Source organism: Pantherophis guttatus, chromosome 4 (assembly GCF_059756535.1).
Source record: "Pantherophis guttatus breed Tessera chromosome 4, ASM5975653v1, whole genome shotgun sequence".
In the NCBI taxonomy this organism is placed as follows: domain Eukaryota; kingdom Metazoa; phylum Chordata; class Lepidosauria; order Squamata; family Colubridae; genus Pantherophis; species Pantherophis guttatus.
Window position 1 is genome coordinate 65979850 of NC_142066.1, and position 23484 is coordinate 66003333.

Consider the following 23484-nt stretch of genomic DNA (forward strand, 5'->3'; position numbering starts at 1 on the left):
AAGATTCTACATTTAGGGAAGAAAAACAAAATGCACAGGTACCGTATATGTGGTACCTTGCTCAATAGTAGTAACTGTGAGAGGGATCTTGGAGTCCTAATGGACAACCATTTAAATATGAGCCAACAGTGTGCAGCAGCTGCCAAAAAAGCCAACACAGTTCTAGGCTGCATAAATGGATAGAATCAAGATCACGTGAAGTGTTAATACCACTTTAAAAATGCCTTGATAAGGCCACACTTGGAATACTGCATTCAGTTTTGCTTTCCATGATGTAAAAAAGATGTTGAGGCGCTAGAAAGAATGCAGAGAAGAACAACAAAGATGATTAGGGGGCTGGAGGCTGAAACATATAAAGAACGGTTGTTGGAATTGGGTATGTCTGTTTTAATGACAAGAAGGACTAGGGCAGTGATGGCTAACCTTTTTGCCATCGCATGCCAAAAGCGTGGGGAGCGTGGGGGGGTTGTGTGTGCGCGTGCCCACACCCATAATTCAATGACACCCTGCACCCCCGCGCATGCGCATGTGACTCCCTGCGCTACCCCCGCTTTTGGCACATGATGGCAAAAAGGTTAACGGTGGGCCCAATAGGCCCGGTAGGCCCATTATTTGCCCTTCCCAGATTCCAGAAGCTTTCTTGGAGCCTGGGGAGGGTGAAAACAGCCTTCCCCACCCCCCCAGAGGCCGGAAACGGCCAATTTCCTGACTTACAATGGGCCTGGAAGGCCCCAAAATCAGCTGGCTGGTGCACACATGTGCGCTGGAGCTGAGCTAGGGCAATGCTCACGTTCCCACAGATATGGCTCCACGAGCCACCTGTGGCACCCATGCCATAGGTTCGCCATCACGGGACTAGGGGGTGATATCATAGCAGTGTTCCGATACTTATGGGATTGCCACAAAAAAGAGGAGTCAAGCTATTGTCCAAAGCATCTGAGGGCAGGACAAGAAGCAATGGGTAGAAACACAATCCTTCTTGTCACACCAGGAGATTCCCCAGGATACTTCTGTTCTACCAGGGGATCCCTATTTATTTATTTAAAATATTTAAATAGCCATCCATCTCTCAGACAACTCTTGGCAGCTCCCAATTGAACCAGTCCCAGCGGATCTGACAATCTCATGAGGAGCTGGGTCCAGTTGTCTGGGCCTGCTCACCTTTTGCCATCCACTGCTATTGCTGATTCATTTGCTTGCCACTCAGCTGTCTCCCGTTGCTGCTTGATTGTTCGTTCACCGGTGGCTAACTTTCCACACAGCAGTCAGCCATTCCCTAATCTCGCTCTCCCTCATCTCTGGATCATCTGCTTTTGCCACTTGTTCACATGCCCACCACGGAGCTGGACTTGCTACTTGCTCACAAGCCCACTGCATACTCAACCATTGCTCAACTGGGCCTGCTGCTACTTGCTCACAATTTGTATGCAAATATTAAAAAATGGCCAGAATAAAGAATAAGAGGTTCCTAATATTATCTAGAACAGTGTTGGTGAACCTTTTTGGCACCGAGTGCTGAAACGGGAGCATACGCACATGGGCAGCAGAGCACCAGAAACCAGAAGAGCAGCTCCCCCGGCGCGCACACATGGGAGCCCAGGAAACTGCGCACCAGGAAGCTGAGCTTCTGGTTTCCGGCATGCGCATGCATATGCATGCCAATCACCTGGTCTCCCAGTTTCTGGTGTGCATCCGCATGCAAAGACCAGCTGGCTGGCATGCATCTGCATGCCAGAAACCAGAATCTCAGCTTTCCAGTGTGTGCATGTACACCAGGGAGCTGCTCTTCTGGTTACTGGTGCTCCTGCACATGCGAAAAGCAGCTGGCTGGCACACATGTGCACGCCAGAACCCGGAAGAGCAACAGACGACAGCTGGCATCCCGGAGAGATGGCTCTGTGTGCCACTTCTGGCATGCGTGCCATAGGTTCACCATCACAGGCCTAGACAATGGGAGAATGTATAATTTCCATAGCAGGCGTGTCAGTGTCAAATTATGACATGACAAAAAAAATATATTTAAAATTTACTGGACTCCATTACATTTGTATAGAAAAAGACTGTTAAAAGCAGCATTTTGTTGGGGGTATAATAATAAAGAATAATGCATCTTTAAAGCATATATTTCTATAATGCCTTATTTAACAATTTTTAAAAGTAAATAGTAAGACTATATAAACATGAGCTAAGATTTTCACGGAATAATATTCTCTTGAACTATATTATCTGTGCCTTTACTATGGCGAAAAGACAGAGGTATAGCATTGGAGAGATAAATATATTGCTCCACTTATTCAATGGATTGAAGACCTGATTACACTTAATTGTTTACGAAGGGATTACCTATAGAGAAGACTTTATATAGACAAGCATGTTTAGAAACTGGCTCATTTCTAATAGTAATAGTGTAATATTCATTTTTCTAAATTGGCTAAATTGGGCTAAAAACAGGAATCCTCAGTGTCACTGCAACATTCTTTCCACAATTCATGACTGTCAATTCAAATAATATAGTTACGGAGAAGGGACTATCGCCACCTGAATTACTCAATCCAAAAGAGAAAGAAGCAAAATAAGACTTTTCTCATTGTTTTATGATGTTGAGTATCAAAATCTACTATCTCAGGCTCGGGGGATCTATTCTCATTTCTGTTTGGGTATGTTTCTTTTGCACAACAAATTATCTTCACATACAAGTTTAGAATTTCTTTCAGCAAGGCCTATTTCAATACGCTTCTTTCAATCATGCTGTTTCCTGCCATTATATTATATTATTTAGAAATTCCCAAGGGCAAATTGCATTACAAATTTCTAAGGCCAAGCATTCCAACTATATGTATGAGGTAGGTTCCTAACTGATATATGCCAGGATCCTTTGAATGAAGCAGAGGAACAGCATTCTTATCCTTCTAATCATTCCATTTCCATGCCTGGATGCTACCAAATTTAAATAATCAGACCTTCACTTTACTTGAAATCACAAAACAAAAAAACCTGGGAAAGCATGTCATGGTATTTATTTATTTATTAAATTTATATGCCACTCATTTCACTATCAAAATAACTGAACAGCTTATAACACAATAAAAGAATATAAAAACATTAATTATTAACATAGTATCAGTTTGTACAAGTCTTATTGTTCCCAAACAGAGCTAATGTTCCGTTGAAAGATAGTTATCAATAGCAAATAAAGTCTCTATTTTCCAGTTCTGTTCACAGGGGAGCAAATCACATAACGTACAGTAATTGTTCCTGTATTCAAAGCATGTTAGTTCTGCCTAAGGTCAGTCTTTATTGCTGGCTCAATCAGCATGCATAGAGTAGGCCTCATAACTATTTATATTAATTTCTTCTTAGCTGTTCTTCCTACTCTAGGCAGCTATTTCACAAGAACCATTTCAGAATATGGATTTTATCATATTTGATTGATATATATGTGACTGGAGTTGAAAGGGTTGCCTCTGTTAACTTCCTTAAATAACATTAAGTAAATCATTGTCAGGAATTCTAGCTGTATATTTGTAAAATATCTACTTAATGAAACCATTCCTAATATCCTATTAATATCCATGTCTATTGATGTTGATGTCCATGTCTATTGATATTGATGTCTACAGCTACTAGGATAGCATTCTCTGTTAAAATGTGTCGTTCATTCATATTTATTTTTTCATAAGGTATATGAATGCTGTTCATGCAAGTCTACATAAAACCTAATTATACTGCTTATATTCTTAGGCAATCCTGATCTGAAAGACAAAGAGGACCAGTTTGGAAGAACCCCTCTGATGTATTGCATCTTGGCTGATAGATTAGACTGTGCTGAGGTTTTATTGAAGACAGGAACAGATGTTGATAAAGCCGACCATAGTCAGAGAACAGCTCTCCATCTTGCTGCACAAAAGGTAACTAAATAATATTAAAAACTTGGATGTGCATACTGGAATCAGAAGTTCTATGCACCTAAGACAATCTTACTTGCATTTCTCAGATGAAAGTCATCTTTTGTCTCTTTTGTTGCCTTAAGGCAAGCCATTCTTGGTACTTAAACAAAATGATTAAAAATAGAAAGTTTTAGCAAGGAGTTGTTCAAAATTAATATAAATATTCACCAGTTCTTTGATTGAGAACAAATTAATTTTAGAGATTACAGATGAAAGCCACCTTGTTACAAGTAATATATATATATGACTGGAACGGGGGTGCGGGTAGAATCTGAAGCCAATATGTGATGCAGCTGCTAAAAATGCTAATCTATCTCAGGATACGTTAATAGGGCCATAGAATCCAGATTACTGAAAGAAACTACTGTATTTCACACATAGACACATTTGCTGGAGGAAAGAATTATTAAGAATTAGGTGAAAAAAATGGGGAAGCTGAATAGTACAGTGGATTTTTTGTACTTGAATGCTTTTTTAAAGAGATTTCTAACATTCAGAATTGCCTTTCATAAACTATAAATGACTCATTAATTTTAAAGGATTATTATCAGTACTCAAGCAACTATTCTAAATTTTTAAAAGATTCTAAGAGTGTAAAGCTTTTTGAAAATTGCTTGTATATTCTGAAAGTAGTATTACCATATTTGAACTTTAAAAACAGTCCTTTATGTTTAATTGAAATCTCTTTTACCTAACTAGTATTCTCTGCTGATATCTTTTATATCTGACATCTAATTTTGCTTGTCACTGACTTGCATGCACTGAGTTGACAGACAATACCTAGCTAAAAAGGTCAGGTTGAAAAAAGCAGGAAAAAAAAGTGTGGTATATTGAATTAAGGTGACTAACGAATCAGTTCCAATGAAAGTGACTGTCAACTGTCCCACTCAATGCATGCAGCAAATAAAGACTCCTGGGCCATTTTTTGTTTCCAATAGTATAATTTACCGAGCAGATATGGATATGGAAGAAGTAAAGCAAATTCTAACGTTTCACATGCAAACAGCATAGTTATATGTTCCCTTTTTTTCCTTGGCCCTCCCATTGTCACTTTACTCCATCCAATCAATTGTTTAGCTTGTTTGGGTAACGGATTCTGGTGAACTTTCCTAGCCGGTGACCTTGGAATGCTGGTATGTCTCTCAGCAGAGTCTGTGCTCTTGCATTCCATTACCCCCACCCTTGAATTCCAACCCATACCCCCCACCCCTTTGCTTCTTGTCAGGCTGTGAGCTGGGTTTGCAAATGGAGCCATGACAGTGACTTTAAATTGTTTTTGTTTTGTCTGTTCCCCCCCCCCCCAAAATAAATCTTTGTGGACAGTGCATTGATTGGGCAAACTTTTTTTATACAACGTTAACAATAATAATACAAATAATATGTGGAGTTCTAATCTTCCAACTTCGAACAATACTAGTCTCATTTCATATTCCTTTCACATTTTCCCATTGATTCACTTAGGCATGAATAACATTTCTTTGCACCCTGTGTTTGTTATCCCTTAGTAAATGTTATCCTTCCATATTTTAAAAATCTCTCATTATTCCACCATAGCATTAATATTCCAAATATATAGGATTACTAATAATACCAGTTATTAACAATATTCAATCCATCACGGGAGTATATCTCAAAATCCCCACCATTTCTAATCCTTAATATTTTAAATTCACAATATATTTTAACACACTGTTAATATTAATATTAATATTAATAATTAATTAATTATTATTAATTATTAATATTATTAATTATAATATTAATATTATAGTTAAATTGTCTACTCTTAAACTACCATCTACTAACATGAACCTATTGGGGTTATGGTATTTTCCCATTTTATTAATAGACACTGCTCAAAAAAATAAAGGGAACACAAGCAGAAGACATCCAAGATCTGAATGAAATAGCCTTATTAAATACTTTGTTCATTACATACAGTAGTTTTGTGTTCCCTTTAGTTGTTTGAGCAGTGTATAAACTACTGTATGTAAAAAACAAAATATTTAATAAGGCTATTTCATTCATTCAGATCTCAGATCTCAGATGTCTTCTGCTTGTGTTCCCTTTATTTTTTTGAGCAGTATATTTTCTCATTATCCATCATCTTTTAATCTTTCTAAAATTCCATCATTTATTGATTTTTGGTCAGCCTTTTATCTCTCTCTCTTGGAATCTTGGAAAATGTGGAACCACATTTCCCCAATTATATATCTCCCAATTGTCCAAATTTTACAGTCTTATTTCCTTCTCTCTTTTCTTTTGACCCTTTTCTTCTTTTGCCTCATAGAATATTGTATTAAATAACGTTAATAGTCGAAATCCAAATTAGACCAAATTAATCCACTAAATTTCTCCAATCTTTCCAACCCATTATCCAATAGACAGTTTTAAGAAAGTTTAGTTATTTGCAAACTAGTTACTTTTATAATTCTTCAAAAGGAAAAAAAACATCTTTGAATGTTCTCAGATTTTCCAGTCGTCTTCTAACAACAGAGTCAAGGTCGGGTCATTCTCCAGATGTTGTTGCTTTATTCTCTGTATTAGACTTTGTATAAATTAGATTAGCTCTCGCCATGCCTGCAGAGGATATTTCTCTTAATATCCTCTGTATGTGTGTTGATATGGTCTTGCTTGAGAGTTTTAACAAAGCAAGCAAAGTAGCTGTATTTCTATTTATCCCCATAAATAAAGGGCAAGTATATTTTGGCACTAGAAGCAAGTACATTTCAGCATAATAGATTAACATGGAGCTTTCAAAAACCTAAATCTACTATTGGCCTGTTTGGCAGTTTCTTGATTGGATATTGTTTACTTCTTGATTGTTAATCAGATGTTAATTTTGGTGTTTGTGCTCATCCTGGTGCGAGGTGTTTTGGTCTTTTTGTTCCCTTTTTGACTTGTTGATTGTCTCTTTTGCCCAGTATGTAGATGTTGTTTATGTGTCTATTGAGGGATGGCCAATTTGTTAGAATACCATGCTTCCAGAAATTCTCTAGCATTTTTAGATTTGGCTTGGTCTAGGATGTTCCCAGTTTCCCAGTTAAATTTGTCCATATATTGTGAAATTAAAGAGTTTTCATAATATCTTCTGTCTGCTGGTGGTGTTATGGATGCTTTCTGCTAGTCTTCTGCCTGTTTGTCCCACATAGTGGCTGTTGCAGTCTTTACACTGTAAATTGTAGATGATTCTGTTGGGCCTTTTGGATTACTTAGGATGTTTTGGAGGAGCTGGTTTGTGTGCTATACTAATTCCATGTGGTTTTAATAGCCTGTTGGTTTGTGGTTATTGAGATGCTTTGGTGTTGTTCTTTTTTACGGTTCTTTTGAATGGTCAGGCACTTTTTCATGAAGTTGTATAGATATCCATTTTGTTGGAAGATAGTGTAGAATAGATGCTTTGAATGCTTTGTTTCCTTTTTCTGCTGTTTAGGGTTTCTGCAGTGTGTTTGTGGTCATCTAAATAGAGTTATTATATAACTTCTCTTATGGGAGTTTCAGTTATTGGTTTGGTAGTGGAGCATTTGATTTGTGTAGATGGTTTTTCAGTACACTTGTGTTTCTAGTGTCCCAGGTGCAAGGATTAAAGATTTGACAGAGAGATTCAATAAAATAATGAAGCCCTCTGATTATTATCCCTTTCTCATCTTTTATATTGGGACAAATAATGCAAGTAAGAGCCTAAAAAAATTCAGTGGCCTACGAGCAACTAGGCAGGAAAGGCAAAGAGTTAGGAGTTTAGACAACTTTTTTTTCAGAACAACATACATCTTTCTCAAGAATTGATATGATACAGATTTCTAAAAGTCTTGCAAATGAAAATTTAAAAGTAGATATCTTACATAAATCTTTTTCAGACCAGAATCCAGTTCTTTTGATATTTAGAAAAAAGATCCTGAATTATATAGATGGAGACTAAATGCATCTATTCCACAAAAGGAGATGATTGTAAAGGATTGTAAAAAAGAATTAAATGAATATTTGATAACAACCTGGATTTTTCATCTCAAGAAGCCGCCCCTGATGGCAGCCTCTGTGAAATGCTCTCTAATAGCTTTGATGTTATTTTTAAATTATTGTCTGTGACTCCCTGCGGATTACATACACAAAAGATGAGATCCTGTACATCAGGCAACACCAGGCATCTTTCTAGCAATATTCATCTTCCAGTCTTTACAAATGAAGAAGAAATGATATCAAAAAGGACTTATTATGATTGATAAAGTGCATTTATTGCTATTGGGTAGAATTTATGTAACTAAGATGAATGTTCTTACCGTTTAAGTTCTTACCGTACTTTTTTTGTTACCAATCCTTGCAACTGATACTCCATTTAAACAATGGCAGATGGATATTTCTAAGTTTATATGGTAAGGGAAAAAGAAAACCCAAGAATTAGATATAAACTACTGCAAGATGCTAAGGAAAGAGAGGGTTTGGGTTTACCAGACTTGAAATTGTATTTCGATGCTTGTTGTTTGGTCTGGTTAAAAGAGTGGGTGAACCTCCAGAATAAGAGGCTACTTGATCTAGAGAGTCATGAATTAAGATTTGGAAGCCACAGTTATTTATGATATGAAAGGTTAAAGTAAATGGTGATTTTAACAATCACTTTGTTAAACATGCCGTTCTAAGAGTTTGGAATAAAAATAAAACAAGGTTTTCTATGAAGATGCCTCTTTGGTGTGTGTCCCCCAGAAGCTTTTTTCAGAAAAGAAATAGTGATGAAGTCGGACTGATAGACTTATGGTCATATAGTATCTTTTAATTTTGGTGATCCTATCCTCAAGTCTGAGGAGTTAGAATCAGAAGAATATGTCTGTCCTTGGTTTACATAGAAAGAGGATGCATAAACGAATAGGAATTCTCCATAGACTGAGAAAGAGAGGGGTAAGAACTTTTCTCCCTATGTTCCATCTAATTACACTCACTTGTAAATAAGATGGATGAACTATTCTTTTTAAATAGGATTAACTCAGACTTTTCCAACTCAGCAGCTCTCTACTTCATAGAAACTTGACTAAATGATTTGATAAATAATAGCAGCTTGAAAATCCTAGGGTTTCAGATTCAAAGAGCAGACAGAATTGTAGAAACATCCGGTGAAAAGAAAGGAGAGGGTTTTTATATTAACAAAAGTTGGTGTAAAAATGGTACTATACTAAAGAAATTTTGTGATGTGGACTTAGAGACACTAAGTCCTTTTTGTAGACTTCGGTTCAGTGTTCAATACCATCATTCCAGAAATTCTTCTCTCCAAACTGACTTAGCTAGCTGACCACACTTGGGTTGTAAGCTTTCTGACAGACAGAAAGCAGCAGGTGAAACTAAGTAAATCACATCAAGTACCCATTCAATTAGCGCTGGTGCCCCCCAGGGCTACGTGCTCTCTCCATTATTCTTTTTCTTTATACCTATGATTGCATCTCGAAGGATCCCTCTGTTAAAATACTGAGGTCTGGACAGTATTTTGGTGTCATTTGAGATGGTAATCAGTCTGCATATAGACAGGAGTTTGAATAACTGGCCCTGTGGTGCGGCTGGAACAATCGGGAGCTGAACATACTTAAAACTGTAGAGATGACAGTGAAATTTTACGAAGAACCCTCCTATTCTACCACCTCTTATTATATTAGATAACACAGTTATCAGCAATAGAGCCCTTCAGGTTTCTAGGTTCTATAATCTCCCAGGACTTGAAATGGATACCTAATATTAGAACCATCATTAAAAAGGCACAGCAAAGAATGCACTTCCTTTGGCAACTCAGAAAGTTCACACTGCCCAAGGAACTGATGATACAGTTCTACAGAGGAATTGCTGAATCTGGCATTTGTATTTCTATAACGGCCTAGTTATGTACAGGAAGCAAACAGGATAGGTACATACTTAATTAGGACTGCAGAAAAAACAATTTTAACCAGCCTGCCTTCCATTGAGGACCTGTATACTGCACAAGCCAGAAAGAGGGTTGAGAAACTTGTTTCAATTCCACCCTCAAGATGTCACTATAGAGCATTGCATGCCAAAACAAAAAGTCAGTTTTTCCCCTCATGCCATCACTCAGTTGAACACCTAATTCCCACAGCACTGTTTTATGTCTAAGGATATTTACCCATGTAGTAGGGCTGTAGTACTATTATCCTTCTCATCTTTCCTATTATCTTATACTATTGGTATCTTATGATTATATTTCTTTATTATTTGTATGTACATTGAGAGCTTATGCAATGGAGACATTCCTTGTGTGTCCACTTGGTCAATAAAAAATAAAGGATCAATTTAATGACTTTGATATGCCAGTAAAGCAGTCATGAGAAACTATTTTATACAATAGAATCATCTAAAGAAGAAAAGTTGCAAAAGATATTAGATGAAATTAGAAAGAAATTATATTGCAAAAGACAGCAATGGATTCTAAAATCTTATACCTAATTAAACTGCTAGGTCAACAATTGTCCATGTTAACAATCCAAGAAATAGAATCAAAATAAATGTGAAACAAAAACATTTTGAATTTGCATAAATCAGGAAGATGGCTGACATAAATTAAGAAAGGAAATAGAAAAAAAATATGATAGAGCAAATCCATGAAGCTGACATGGTACTAACAATAACCTCATTAAAATGTTCTTTTATAACTTTTATTCCAACCTTTACAAGAAGCTGGAACTTGATACACAAAAAATAGGTATCTGCAAAGTCAACACTTACCTAAACTTTCAGATGCTCAGAGACAATTATGAACAATCCAGTAATTGCCTTTGAAATATCAAAAATTAAAAAAATGAAAACAGGTAAATCCTGGATCGCAGATGGACTTTCACAAGTCAGTATTATAAATATTTTGAGGACCAACTCCTGCAGCCATTAAATGGTATACTACAGGAAGCAAAGGTCCATTAAACCTTGAAAGAAGCCAAAATTGCGCTACTACCAAAGGAGAGTCAGGATGTCCTAAAAAACTATAGACCAATTTCATTGCTAAATAATAATTATAAACTTTTTGGTGCAATATTGGCAGAAAGGTTGTAGAAGGTTTCACAGGCATATATCCAAAAGATCAGTCTGCCTTTTTGCCACAAAGACAGTTAAGAGACAATGTGAAGATTTTTTGAATATTATTAAATCATTAAAATACTATAATGGGAAACAAGCAACTCTAATAGAAACAAGCAGCTCTAAAAGCAAAGACACTTTTAATGGATTGGACACTTAACTAAACCATGTGAAATTCAAAAGGACATGAGCCAAGGATGTCCCTTATCTCCTTTGTTGTTTGTATTGGTGCTGAAAGTTTTGAAAAGGGATATTAGTCGGGATGAGAAAATAACAGGCATAAATATTATAAAGCAATTTTAATTGAGAGCATTCGCCCATGACTTATATTTTTGCACGATCCAAAAGCTGACTGGAATACTGGATGAAGAAACTAAATGACTTTAGACCTTTAGCAGGCTTCAAAATAAAGAAACAGAAAACAACAATGCTTGTTAACAATATGATCTCTTAGGACTATGAAATATTGACCAAAAAGTTGGGCTTCAAGGTGGAGCAAAAGATGAATATATCTTGGGATACACTGACAAGTACGAATTCCAAATTGTTTTAAAACAATTTTGTACTTCTGTGGAATGATATCAAAAAGACCTATTAAGATGGGATGAACTGTAACTATATATGTTAGATATAATCTCTGTAGCTAGGGTGAGTGTTTTACCAAAGATGTTATTTTTATTTCAGACTTTACCAATACTTATAACTGACACTCCATTTAAACAATGGCAAATGAATATTTCTAAGTTCATATGACAAGGCAAGGTATAGGTAGACCTCGAAGTACAAACCTAATGGAGCCTGCCCATTAGATTCGTAAGTCAAAAAATTCATCAACTGAATCAGACTAAATTTTACAAATTTTTAAAATCAAATTCATTAATTGAATCAAATGGCTCATTAAATGAATGACAATCTGACTTACTTCCTGCCTGGCTGCCAATCAGCTGTTTCCCCTATAGCAGAAGAAGAAACTAAATTGCATCCAAGCAGGCTCTCAGAACTGTCCATTTGTAGTTTTAAAAAAACCCACTTGCTACTGATCAGCTCAAGCGTCTTCAGACAGCTGCCCAGACATGGGTGGGGCGGTAATTTACAGAACCCCTGCTGGCTACAGGAAATTGCATCGTAACTCCGAACAGCACAGGCAACTCACAGAGTTAAAAATGGTGGCCACTGCAGCATTGACTAAATCCAAGTCACATGTTACAGAGGCCTGTTTTTGATCGCATTTTTGAATTTCTAACGTAAGTACCTTTTCTAAATAAATTCGTTCTGGTGAAAATTTGCTAACTCAAGGCCCTGAGGCTGGATTTGGCCCATGGGGTGCTTAGATCTGGCCCACAGGCCTGCCCTGGAAACAGCAAAGGGCCGGCCCGCGGTGCCTCTGCCACTGAAAACTGAGCTCGGGAGGGTGCACATGGCCCACCAGACCTCTGTTTTTGGCTGCGACAGCCTCCTGCAGCCCTCTGCCAACAAAAATGGAGCTCAAGGAGGCCGCATGCAGCCCTTCTGGGCTCTGTTTTCAGCCACAACAGCCTCCTGCAGTTCTCTGCCAGTGAAAATGGAGCCCAGGCGGGCCATACGCAACTAAGATAATTAAAGGCTTGAAGACTAAAACATGAAGAACAGAAGCAGGATTTGGGTTTGGTTAGTCTAGAGAAAAGAAGGACTAGGGATGACATGACAGTATTCTAGTATTTGAGAGGTTGCCATAAAGAGGAGGTCTACTTATTTCCAAAGCACCTGTAGGCAAGACAAGAAACAAGGAGAGAAGCAACCTTGAACTAAGGAGAAACTTCCTAACAGTGAGGACAGTTAACCGGTGGAACAGCTTGCTGTTAGAAGTTGTAGGTGGTTCATCACTGGAGGTTTTTAAGAGGAGACTGGACAGTCACTTGTCTGAAATAGTATAGGGCAGTGATGGCTAACCTTTTTGCCATCATGTGCCAGGAGCGGGGTGTGTGTGTGTGTCATTCAGAGAATAGAAGTTATAGGAACTTTGGGCAGGGCAATCATGTTATACTTGAATTCACCATAATTAAAACCACGGAACTGAATCAAGTCAAGCTACTATTTTATCGTGTAATTAATTTCTAGGCATTCTTCTTTGCAGTGGTCAGCTAATATTTGGAATGACCATTTTTTATGTATTTCAAAACTGATTGACATCAAGCAGTATTCAACAGTTTTCGAAACATCTACTGGGCCAAAAATCTGGTGTTATTTATTTAAATTCTGAAATTCTCGTAGTTATATCCAAATCCTTAGATGTGCATGAAATGTATCTTTAATTCCAGTGATTTTTATATACACTCAAGTAAGAGAAACAATGCCTGTCCAAATATTTTAAATAACAAATTCTGTAACCAAAATATCTGAAAAAAGAATACAAGAATAATAATATAACTTGAAATAGTTGTGGTTTCTTTGATTACTTTAGATTTCTCTGTCACAGTGCTTTGATATAAATCCTTTGCTTTTGGCTTTACAGAAGAGTTTTTAGTGCAGAAAATTTTAATGTGACACATGTAATTATTGAACCATACATTATTATGTTACATATTCTGCTATTTGCAATAAGCAGCTAATTGGGAAATTAATTTTATCAGCTTTTTTTTTAGCTGAGGGGTATGAGTGCAACCTAGTGGAGAAATGAGACATCAGCATTTCCATGTCTAGAATGTTTGTATTTGCAAATGATAGTCTGTTATTGACATCTGTATCCCTTGACAGTACATCCATTTTAGTTTACCCATGATGGTCAAATGCCTTAATTTTTCTGGCCTTTAATTTAGTCAACATTGGAACACATTTTGAAGGGATAAGAGAAAGAACAGATCCAAAAGTGTCAAGCTTCAACAGCAAAATTGTTAGCAACGATCAAACTGTCATAATGTTATGATTTGTTCATTTTTATACCATTTATTAGCCTTTACTTGTTGTGCCATTTGGCCTCTAGGGCAGATAAAGTGCTGTCTAATTTGAGAGGTTTGCTTCTGTCAGAGTGGCTTCCAGAGAGGAGGTGTTAGCTGCAGTGACAAATAATCAATAGCTGTCGTTGTCATGAGGAACATGAGTAGTTGGGCCTTTCATCTAGAGGATTAGAGGTCTAATTGGATTGAGAATAGGGAGGATGGGCTGTTGTGTAACCCCATCAGATCTGTGTAGCTGTCAAATGTCAGTGTTATTCATACTGAAAAGGAAGTGAATGATGTCCTTCACAGCTTGGGGGTGTAATTCAGCAGAAGCTTAGGAGAATGTAATAGAGAAAATAAAATCAGCAAATATATGCTCTGACCTTTTAAATATATATATATATCCATGTTGATATATCTGTTTCTTTATATAGCTATCTTATCAGCTGAATACTATTCAGACTGGCTATTTATGTCTTCAATAAAAAGTCATTTAATTACTCTAATAAGAATTTTAAGTGTGAAAGATTCAATGAATAGATAGCAATAATCGTAAGAATGAAAAATGCCCCCATAAATGATAAATAAAATATTCATTAGTTTTTGCAAATGTACACTCCCTACAGAAAAATTTACTCTGATTCATTAATATGAAATACATGTCATTTCTGGTATTCAGACTTTTTGCTATACCTAATAGAAATCTTTATTCTGATTATTATTGAGTCCAATCTTAATAAAGAAATAATCTGCTGAGAAAAATGTCTAAGTAGGTTTATGATTAGTAATATTATGCAGACGTTGGTGGATGAGAAGTTGGGAAACAGTAGTATGTATGTATCTTCCTTCAACCTCCAATTTAAAATGTAATATGCAAATAGGATTTTCCAAGAAACAAATTGAAATCTAAGTATCATCTGTTCTCTGAATAGGAAAATGTTGTATTTTATTAACAGTTAAACAATTTTTATTTCTAAAAATATACAATAAGTATAAATGGTGCAATAAAATTCAGCTTATACAAGATTTAAAAAAGAAGGGAAAAAAGTCTTCACAACAGACTCCATCCTCCAGCACCCAGACCTGTCACGTTCGTTTGTGGTTGAAACCAATGTTTCAGACACTGCAGTTGTAGTGGTACTTCACTCCAGGAATAGGCCTGTTTGGCCACTGGACAACTCTTCCCCTGTGCTTATTATTTGTGCAAGTTAAATGTTGTGGAATGAGTGAATGCCCTACTGGAGCAATGCCTGTGCTGCTTTGTGAACATTCAACAAGACAATTGGGTGGACTTGTTGGCTGTAATAGAGTTTGCATACAACAATGCACTGCATAGGTCCGCGCAGATGTCACCATTCATAGCCACCTGTGCCTGTTCCCTTTGGCCCCATTGGACTCTCCGGTACTGGCTGCCACAGATTTCTTGCAGGAGCTCCAGGCAGTGCACCAGCTATTAGAAAGACCATCTGGACTAGTCCAAGGAAGACTACAAAAAGTTTACAAATCAGCACCGGCAGGCCATACCCCTCTCCCAGGAGTCAGCAATCTGGTCTCATTTCTACTTGGCATCTTTGGTCTGTGAGCCCATCCCAGAAACTGGAACATTGATTCTTGGGACCTTTCCCAGTAGAGGTGGTCACTAACCCTGTGGCCTACTGGTTGATTTTTCCTGCCCACTTTAGGGTGTGTCTAGTCTTTTATTGGTCTCTTCTCAGTTCCCTAGCACCTGCCACTCCTCATCAGACTGTGGAACTGCCACCTGTTCAGATATTAGTCCAGGGAAAGCCGAAATACGAAATGGAGCCTAACTTGAACTTTCATTTCTGAAGAGAGTGCTTCCAGTATCGTGTAGACTGGAAAGGGTATGATCCTGAGGATATGTCCTGGAGGAGGCTGACGCTGTGCATGCCTGTGGGTTTATCCATCCATTCTACCACCAGTAATCACAAAAGCCTGGTCCGTAGGGAGGATAGGTCATGCTGGGGAAATAGTGTGATGACTCCCCCAGACTCTTCCCCAGATGCGTCTCCAAACACTAATTTGGAAAGGTATAGTTTTTATTAGAGATCAAATGCATACCCAGAACTGAAATTCACACGCCCAAATTCCTACATTATGCTTTCCTTCCTTAACTGCTTTTTATTTCCCACCCACAGTAATCAATTAAAAACTTGGAAGCCATTTTCCCAACAGTTCAAGGGTGCTCTGGTATGCTGCTCCCTTCTTCCAGATGAGCGATCTGAAAGGAGGTTCTCGAGACAGTATAGCATCTACTTTCTGTTTCCCAAGCATGATTCCCTTCCTCCTTCTTCTCCATAGATCATATCAGACTGTCATCATATATCGGCGAAGCACAAGAAAGCTTCTGCCCCCTTTGAAATAATGCACTAGTCCAGGAAAGGAATAGAGAAGGAGAAAGGTTAATAAATAACAATTCAGTGAAGTTTATCAGGATATTGGGCATGAATTTTATGTGGAAGTTTTGGTGCCTGCACATGTCGGACTACCCATTCAACCTCAGAAGGGAGAAAATGTTTCCATAAAAGCAGGTATTGGAGTTTGCCCTTATGGAAACCCGAGTACAAAATTTCTTTCACTTCAAAATGTTGCTCATGTTCAATGAGATTGGATGAAGAAGGGGCTTCTGCAGGCTGTCGTAAGGGGAAGGGATTTGCTGGTTTAAGAAGACTACAATGGAAAACAGAAAATTTTGAAAACTTTTCTAAAGTTCTTTGGTAATTTAAGATCAACACAGTCACCGGGTTCATAATTCTCATGATGGGAAAAGAACCTATGAATTTAGATGCAAGCTATTTCAAAGGTTGTCTAGACTTTAAATACTTGTTGGACAAATGAACTACATCTCCTATTTTGAACTTCTTCTCCTGTGATCTCCTTTTGTCAGTGCATTTCTTATATTCTTCCCTAGCCTCATCCAAAGCTTGGACAAGTAGCTTGCAATTTTCATCCACTCCATCAGGGAGCGGAATTTAGGTGGCTCCCCTGGGAGTTCAGGCATGGCTATAAGTCTCTGCTAGTTGCAATTTGGAAAGGAGTAAAACCAGTGCTGCTATGCACAGCATTATTATATGCAAATGGGAGCAGTTCGGCTCAATAATCTAGTTGATAATTGACATAGCATCTAGCCTTTGGCACCTTCACACATCTTCACACACACAACACGCACATGCGCGTGCGCACACACAATTCCGAGTTTGGGGACTTTTATCCACAAAGGAAGGAGAGGCCCTTCTCCCCAAGCCAAGGCATGATTAACAGCTTGCCAGCTCGGATGTGGATGAAAGTCCCCAAGTTTGGAATGGTGCATGTGTGTGTCCTTCTCCAAAGCCCAGATAGCTGAGCGTTATCATTTTTCTGTCTGGTACCCCTCAGCCCAGGCAAAGCAGGAGGTGGAGGGTGACACTGCTGCACGTGGAAGCCCAGAGAAAAAAGTTTGCAGGAAGCAGTTTCCTCTGAGTCCAACTTCTGCCTTGACGGATCTCTGGAGAGGAGGAGGAAGAGGCAGGAGAGCTGCACGGGGGAGACTGGCCAGGCAAAGCAGGAGGCAGAGGTCTACACAAGCAGGTCCAGGAGCCCAGGGAAATGAGCTTGATAAAGATAATAAATATATGTTTGCCATGAACGTTTCCAAAAAGAAGGGGTAGACTATGGGACAAATTCTCTATTTCTGATAACAGAGAAGGAAATATCATAGATGGGCAAATGAAATTAATCACATCAGGAAAGGAACTAGGAAAATGGTGAGGTTGCATCTCAAGGCTCGACAGTATGAGATATTGTTTTCGTAGTCCATTGCATCAGAAAGCAAGATTCTCCCAGAATTTCTTTTAACAACATTTATTGAGGGGTAATGGAAAATTTATAATTGGTTTTAGTTTGGTTTATTTCACAGATTGCTAAGATACAGTTAGTCTTTGGGTTACAACCATTCATTAAATGACTGTTCAGAGTTAAGATGGCACTGAACAACTTATAACTGGTCTGTGAGGTTGCACCATTGCAGCATTCCCATGGCCATGTTATCATGATTCAGGCACTTGAGCAACAACTCACAATTATTAAGGTTGCCCTGTTCTGTGGTCCCATAATTGCTATTTGTGATCTTTTCTGATTGCTTCCCATAAGAAAAGTCAATGGGAAAATTGGCAAGAAATTGCAAGTCACTCCTAATCTCTTACTACTAGTGAGCAAGGTACCACCTATGCTATTCCTATGCATTTAGTTTTTCTTGCCTAAGTATAGGATCTTACTTTTCTCATCACTGAATTTCATTTTGTTAGATAGGCCCCAGCATTCCAGTCTGCCAAGGTCTTTCTATCTTGAATGTGGTATGACTGACAAAATCCCAGTATTTTGGAATTGCCAAAGAAGAGTCCATGGCAGTAAAAATGATTGCTGTGATTAATGGCCACAAACCAATATCAATACAGGTGGTTTGTTTCTGCCTTTCTGCCTGTTTTTCACTATGCCACTGTAATTTTTAATAAAAATATTTGAGCTGTAACTGGTTCCCAGACTGGGAGATCCGATTGCAAAACATGCAAGAACTTATATCTGCTTAAAAATGCAGTTCTCAGCTTTTGGATGTTAATCAGAATCCCTTTCTTTTGTCTTTTTAGCTACAATCCTGTTCATTTAACTAATAGCCTGTTTTCTCCTATCTCTCTGACCGGTCGCAGTCGGTGTTGGCAGGGGGGCAGAGGTCGACCCCGAGGTGCCTCGTTTGTGGGGTGCCGCAAGGGTCGGTCCTCTCGCCCCTTCTGTTCAACATTTATGTGAAGCTTCTGGGCGAGATCATCCATGGCTTTGGGGTGGAGTTCCATCAGTACGCTGATGATACGCAGCTGTACATCTCCACCCCAGGCCATCCCAACGATGCCCTTGAAGTGATGTCCCGGTGCCTGGAGACTGTGCGGATCTGGATGGGGAATAACAGGCTTCGACTCAACCCTTCCAAGACCAAGTGGCTGTGGCTTCCGGTGTCCCGATATAGCCAGCTGGTGCCAATGCTGGCTATTGGGGGCGAATCATTGGCCCCCACGGAGAGGGCTCGCAACTTGGGCATCGTCCTGGATACACGGCTGTCTTTGGAAGAGCATATGACGGCCGTGGCCGGGGGGGCTTTTCATCAGGTCCGCCTGATTCGCCAGTTGCGGCCCTTTCTGGATCAGGACTCCTTACGCACAGTCACTCAGGCACTCGTCACTTCCCGCCTGGACTACTGCAATGCTCTCTACATGGGGCTCCCCTTGAGGAGCACCCGGAGGCTCCAACTGATGCAGGATGCGGCCACGCGGGGGATTATGGGAGCAAGAGGGCGCTCCCATGTGATGCCTCTCCTGCACAAGCTGCATTGGCTTCCAGCAGTCTTCCGGGTGCGCTTCAAGGTGTTGGTCACCACCTTTAAAGCGCTCCATGGCATCGGACCTGGGTATTTGCGAGACCGCCTTCTGCCGCCGATAGCCTCCCACCGACCAGTATGCTCCCACAGAGAGGGACTCCTCAGGGTGCCGTCAGCCAGGCAATGTTGGCTGGTGACCCCCAGGGGGAGGGCCTTCTCTGTGGCAGCACCTGCCCTCTGGAACGATTTGCCCCCGGAGATATGAAAGATACCAGATCTCCGGGCCTTTCACCGTGCCCTAAAAACTTTTCTTTTCCATCGAGCAGGGCTGGCATGAAACCCCCCCCCCTCTTTTTTAGCTCTTTTTAGCTTTTTAGCTTTTTAAGTGTAAATTGGGTTCTAAATTGGATTGTTTTAAATTGTGGGCCAAAGCTGTATAATTCTTTTAATTGATTTTAAATTTTGTATTGGTATGTTTTTTATCCTTGGCTGTGCACCGCCCTGAGTCCAGTAGGAGAAGGGCGGTATATAAATTATATGAATAAATAACAACAACAACAACAACCATAAATGCAGTCTGGCGCTATTTCTTTTCTTTTTACGAATAGTTTCAGTAGCTTAAATCAAGAGGGAAAGGGCATTTTGGTCTTTTGTAGCATTGTTGGACTAAGAAGGAAGGCTTGGATGCTCTGATTCTAGTTCAGTCATCATTTAGATGCATAGGGAGTCAGGGAGGGATGAACAGGCACAAGTCCTTAATTAATTTCTGAATGTATGAGATCAGCACTTGAAACTAATCAATTAAGAGCTCTGGGAAACATTCCGGTAGGATATTTGTATGTAGCAAGAGACTTCAAGACAGCCAAGGAACCTGACAAATCTTTGTCTATCTTGTCAGACTATCTGACAACCAGGTGGCATTGCTCATGCAATCGTTCTTTTTACCTATCATATATTACAGCACTCAAAGAGCTGAGAGTTCAGCTCTTGCTTGACACCTCAGAACATCTGTCAGATGGGCCTATTTTAATTGGGAGAATTTTGAGAGATATCAGCTCTCAAACCTACTGCTGCTGGTTTTTTCTTTGGATATATTGGTGTTTGTACAAGTAGTCCTCAACTTACGACCACAATTAACCCTAAAATTTCTGTTGCTAAGTGAGACATTGGTTACGTGAGTTTTGCCTCATTTTGCGATTTTTCTTGCCACATTTTTTCAGTGAATCACTGCAGTTCTTCAGTTAGTAACATGGTTGTTAAGTGAATCTGACTTCCCCATTGACCTTGTTTGTCAGAAAGTCACAAAAGTGTTCACATGACCCTGGGAAAGATGCTGAGACATTGGAAAAAGTGCAGAGAAGAGCAACTAGGATGGTTAAAGGCCTAGGGATTAAACATATGAAGAACGGTTGCAAGAACTGGGTATAGCTAGTCTAGGGAAAAGAAGGACTAGAACTGACCTGATAGCAGTATTCCAGTATTTGAGGGGCTGCCACAAAGAGGGGGTTCAACTTATTTTCCAAAGCACCAGAAAGCAAGACAAGAAACAATGGATGGAAACTTGCCAAGGAAAGAAGCAACCTGGAATTATATAGAAACTTCCTAATAGTGAGGACAATTAACCAATGGAACAACTTGCCTTCAGAAGTTATGGGTGCTTCATCACCCTGAATTGAAAACACTAAGGGGCAGTTAAAAACTATCTTCTACTCCTCTCCCTCTTTGATCTGAACTCAGTAATACAGTCTTCCCACAAGTCCAATTTAGTAAAAAAATCTTCCTTTGGCTAAATGAGTTACATGTCTTTCATTAGTGGCAGTGGGTAGAAGCAGTGTTTAGCCTCTATAGTTCACACATAGACGCAGGGACCTGTCCTTTTTCTCCCAGAACAGTAATGGGGCGGCCATCCTAGGTTGAGCCAGCTGGATAAACCCCTGCTTCAGGTTTTTGTCTTTAAAAAGCCATATATACTCCAACTCCAACTAGACATCATCAAGTATAATTTGGGTTTGAGTAGTTTAGCCCCTGGCAGGATTTCTATGGGGCAGTCCATTAGCTGGTGGGGTAAGAGTTCATCTGAGCCCTTCTAAATGCATCCTGCAAATCCTGGTACTCCGATGGAATTCCGTAGCCACGCTAGTCTGAGGGGTCACGCTAGTCTGCCTGGGGTCACAATAAAACTCAGAGTCTCTGGGGTCATCCTTATCCTCCTTTCTATTAGCTCGATATCTCCCTTGCTTCCGAACCATCTAATTGGCAGAATGCCACTAGTACATTGAATGGTCTAAGTCTTACCCCTAGTTTCTCCACTAGGGCGGGGTTGACTAAGCACTTGGTGCAACCTAAGTCCAGAAGGCCCATTAGGCCAACTTTATGTCTTGAAGATTGGATTATCCAGTTCAATGGGGACTTTCACCAGGGTGATCAGGCCACTTACCAGGGGGTCGTCATTACAATCACTATCGCTCTCCCCCAATTCTTCCGCTTTGCTAGTCAGAGTTCTCTTGCCATCCCTGGGGGATAGGGTGAATTCTACGACCTTCACTCCTTCCAGGGCTGTCTCACGAGCTCGCAGTGGTGGCTTGGCAGTCTTTTTGGTGGGCCCCAGGGTTGTTCTCTGGGCAGGTCAATTGGATCTGCACTCAGAAGCCTGGTTCCCCTCCTTTACATACTTGAAACAGGCTGTGGAGTGTCACTGAGGACCCTGGGCAACTGCACTCTTGCGGTTTCTTTCTTCTCTGGAAAGGGTTTTTGCTACCCCTTCCTGGGTGATGCTTGTTTCAGGTGAAGTCAATCTCTACTTCTTCAGCGAGGGCATACCAGCCATAAAGAGGAGGGGGTGCCCCTGGAGATGTAGGTGTTGGAGACCTCACCTGTTAGCCTGTCTTTGAAATAGCCTATCTGGGAGTCTTGTGGCCTATCGTTGAGCTTGGAGGCCAGATCACAGGACTGGATGTACTAGGCCATACTCCTCCAGCCTGGCTGATGGTTATAATGCAGACAAGTCAATTCCCCCTCTCAATTTCCCATCATAAAGCTAAACAGGTTTATTGGGCATTTGTCCCCACTCCCTTCCCCAATTGATGGCAGAACATCAACAAGGCATCAAGCTGAAGGTGGTGGATCTGACATTTTGATAGATAGATAAATAAATAAATAAATATTAAAAAATTAGACAAGACTGTTTGAGGAATTGTCATCTCCAATATCATCTGCCTATCCCACATATTCCCACAGAGAGCATATACTCCATGTTCCTTCTTTTAAATCTTGTCACCTTATAGAATCTAGGAAGTGTACCTTTTTCTATTCTCTGGGACAATTCTTCCTTATGACATATGGCAAGCCCCGAGCACTTGCCTTTTGGAAACCTGTTAGGACCTGGCTGTTTTCCCAAACATTGTCCAATTGAACAAGAATCCACTTTTGGTTCTTTTGTCATGTGTTATGTTGCCATTTTATTTATATTTGTTAATTGTTATGTAGTGTTTTTCTCTTTTTTGATTTATTGTTTATTTTTTATGTGGTTCACTACCCAGAATCATATTGAGTCAGGTGACCTTCTAAATCATATAAATAAATTCTATGTGTCTATGTGTATGGATGTGTGTCTATACACACACACACAGTCATTTTTCCTAATGATTACATTTCAAAAGTGATAGCAATTATCAGTTATGTACAGTGGATATAAAATGTCTCTACTTATGCAAACATGTTACTGTATGCTTTTTATTATTATTTTTACCCTTAAAAGATTTCAGGTGGTTATTCAATTCAATATTACAATTATATTAAATTATATATTGCTATATTAAAAGTGGAAAAAATTCTGAAGTGATTTATCTTAATCTATTTTTGGTAGTTTAATAGGAGTGTGTATTCTTTTTTTATCCTCTAGCTGGATTTAACTTCTATCTCTTTTTCCTTCCCTCTTCCATTAAATTATCTAGGGCAATTATCGCTTTATGAAACTTTTACTTGCTCATAGAGCAAACTGGATGAAGAAGGATTTGGAAGAAATCATTCCTTTACACCTAACTACCCAGCATAAGAGCCCAAAGTGCTTAGCTTTGTTGTTAAAGTATATGGCACCAGGAGAAGTAGATACGCAGGACAAGAACAAGGTAAAAAATGTTTGGTAAACAGAGTTATCTACTTGAAAATATTCTACCAAGACTTTCTCAGAAGCTTTAACCAT

General features: G+C 39.2%; 1 protein-coding gene across 3 annotated transcripts in view; it reads left to right on the plus strand.

Moving 5' to 3' along the window:
* INVS (inversin) overlaps positions 1-23484 on the plus strand; it is an 85369-nt gene that overhangs the window by 12480 nt on the left and 49405 nt on the right. For all 3 annotated transcript variants that reach the window (XR_015733879.1, XM_034416385.2, XM_060691785.2), the window contains exons 3-4: positions 3742-3908; positions 23237-23410. Coding sequence is in view for 2 of the 3 variants with exons in the window: in XM_034416385.2 (XP_034272276.1) it covers positions 3742-3908; positions 23237-23410 (341 nt within the window). In the remaining variant the exon portion in view is untranslated. The remainder of the gene's footprint in view (positions 1-3741; positions 3909-23236; positions 23411-23484) is intronic.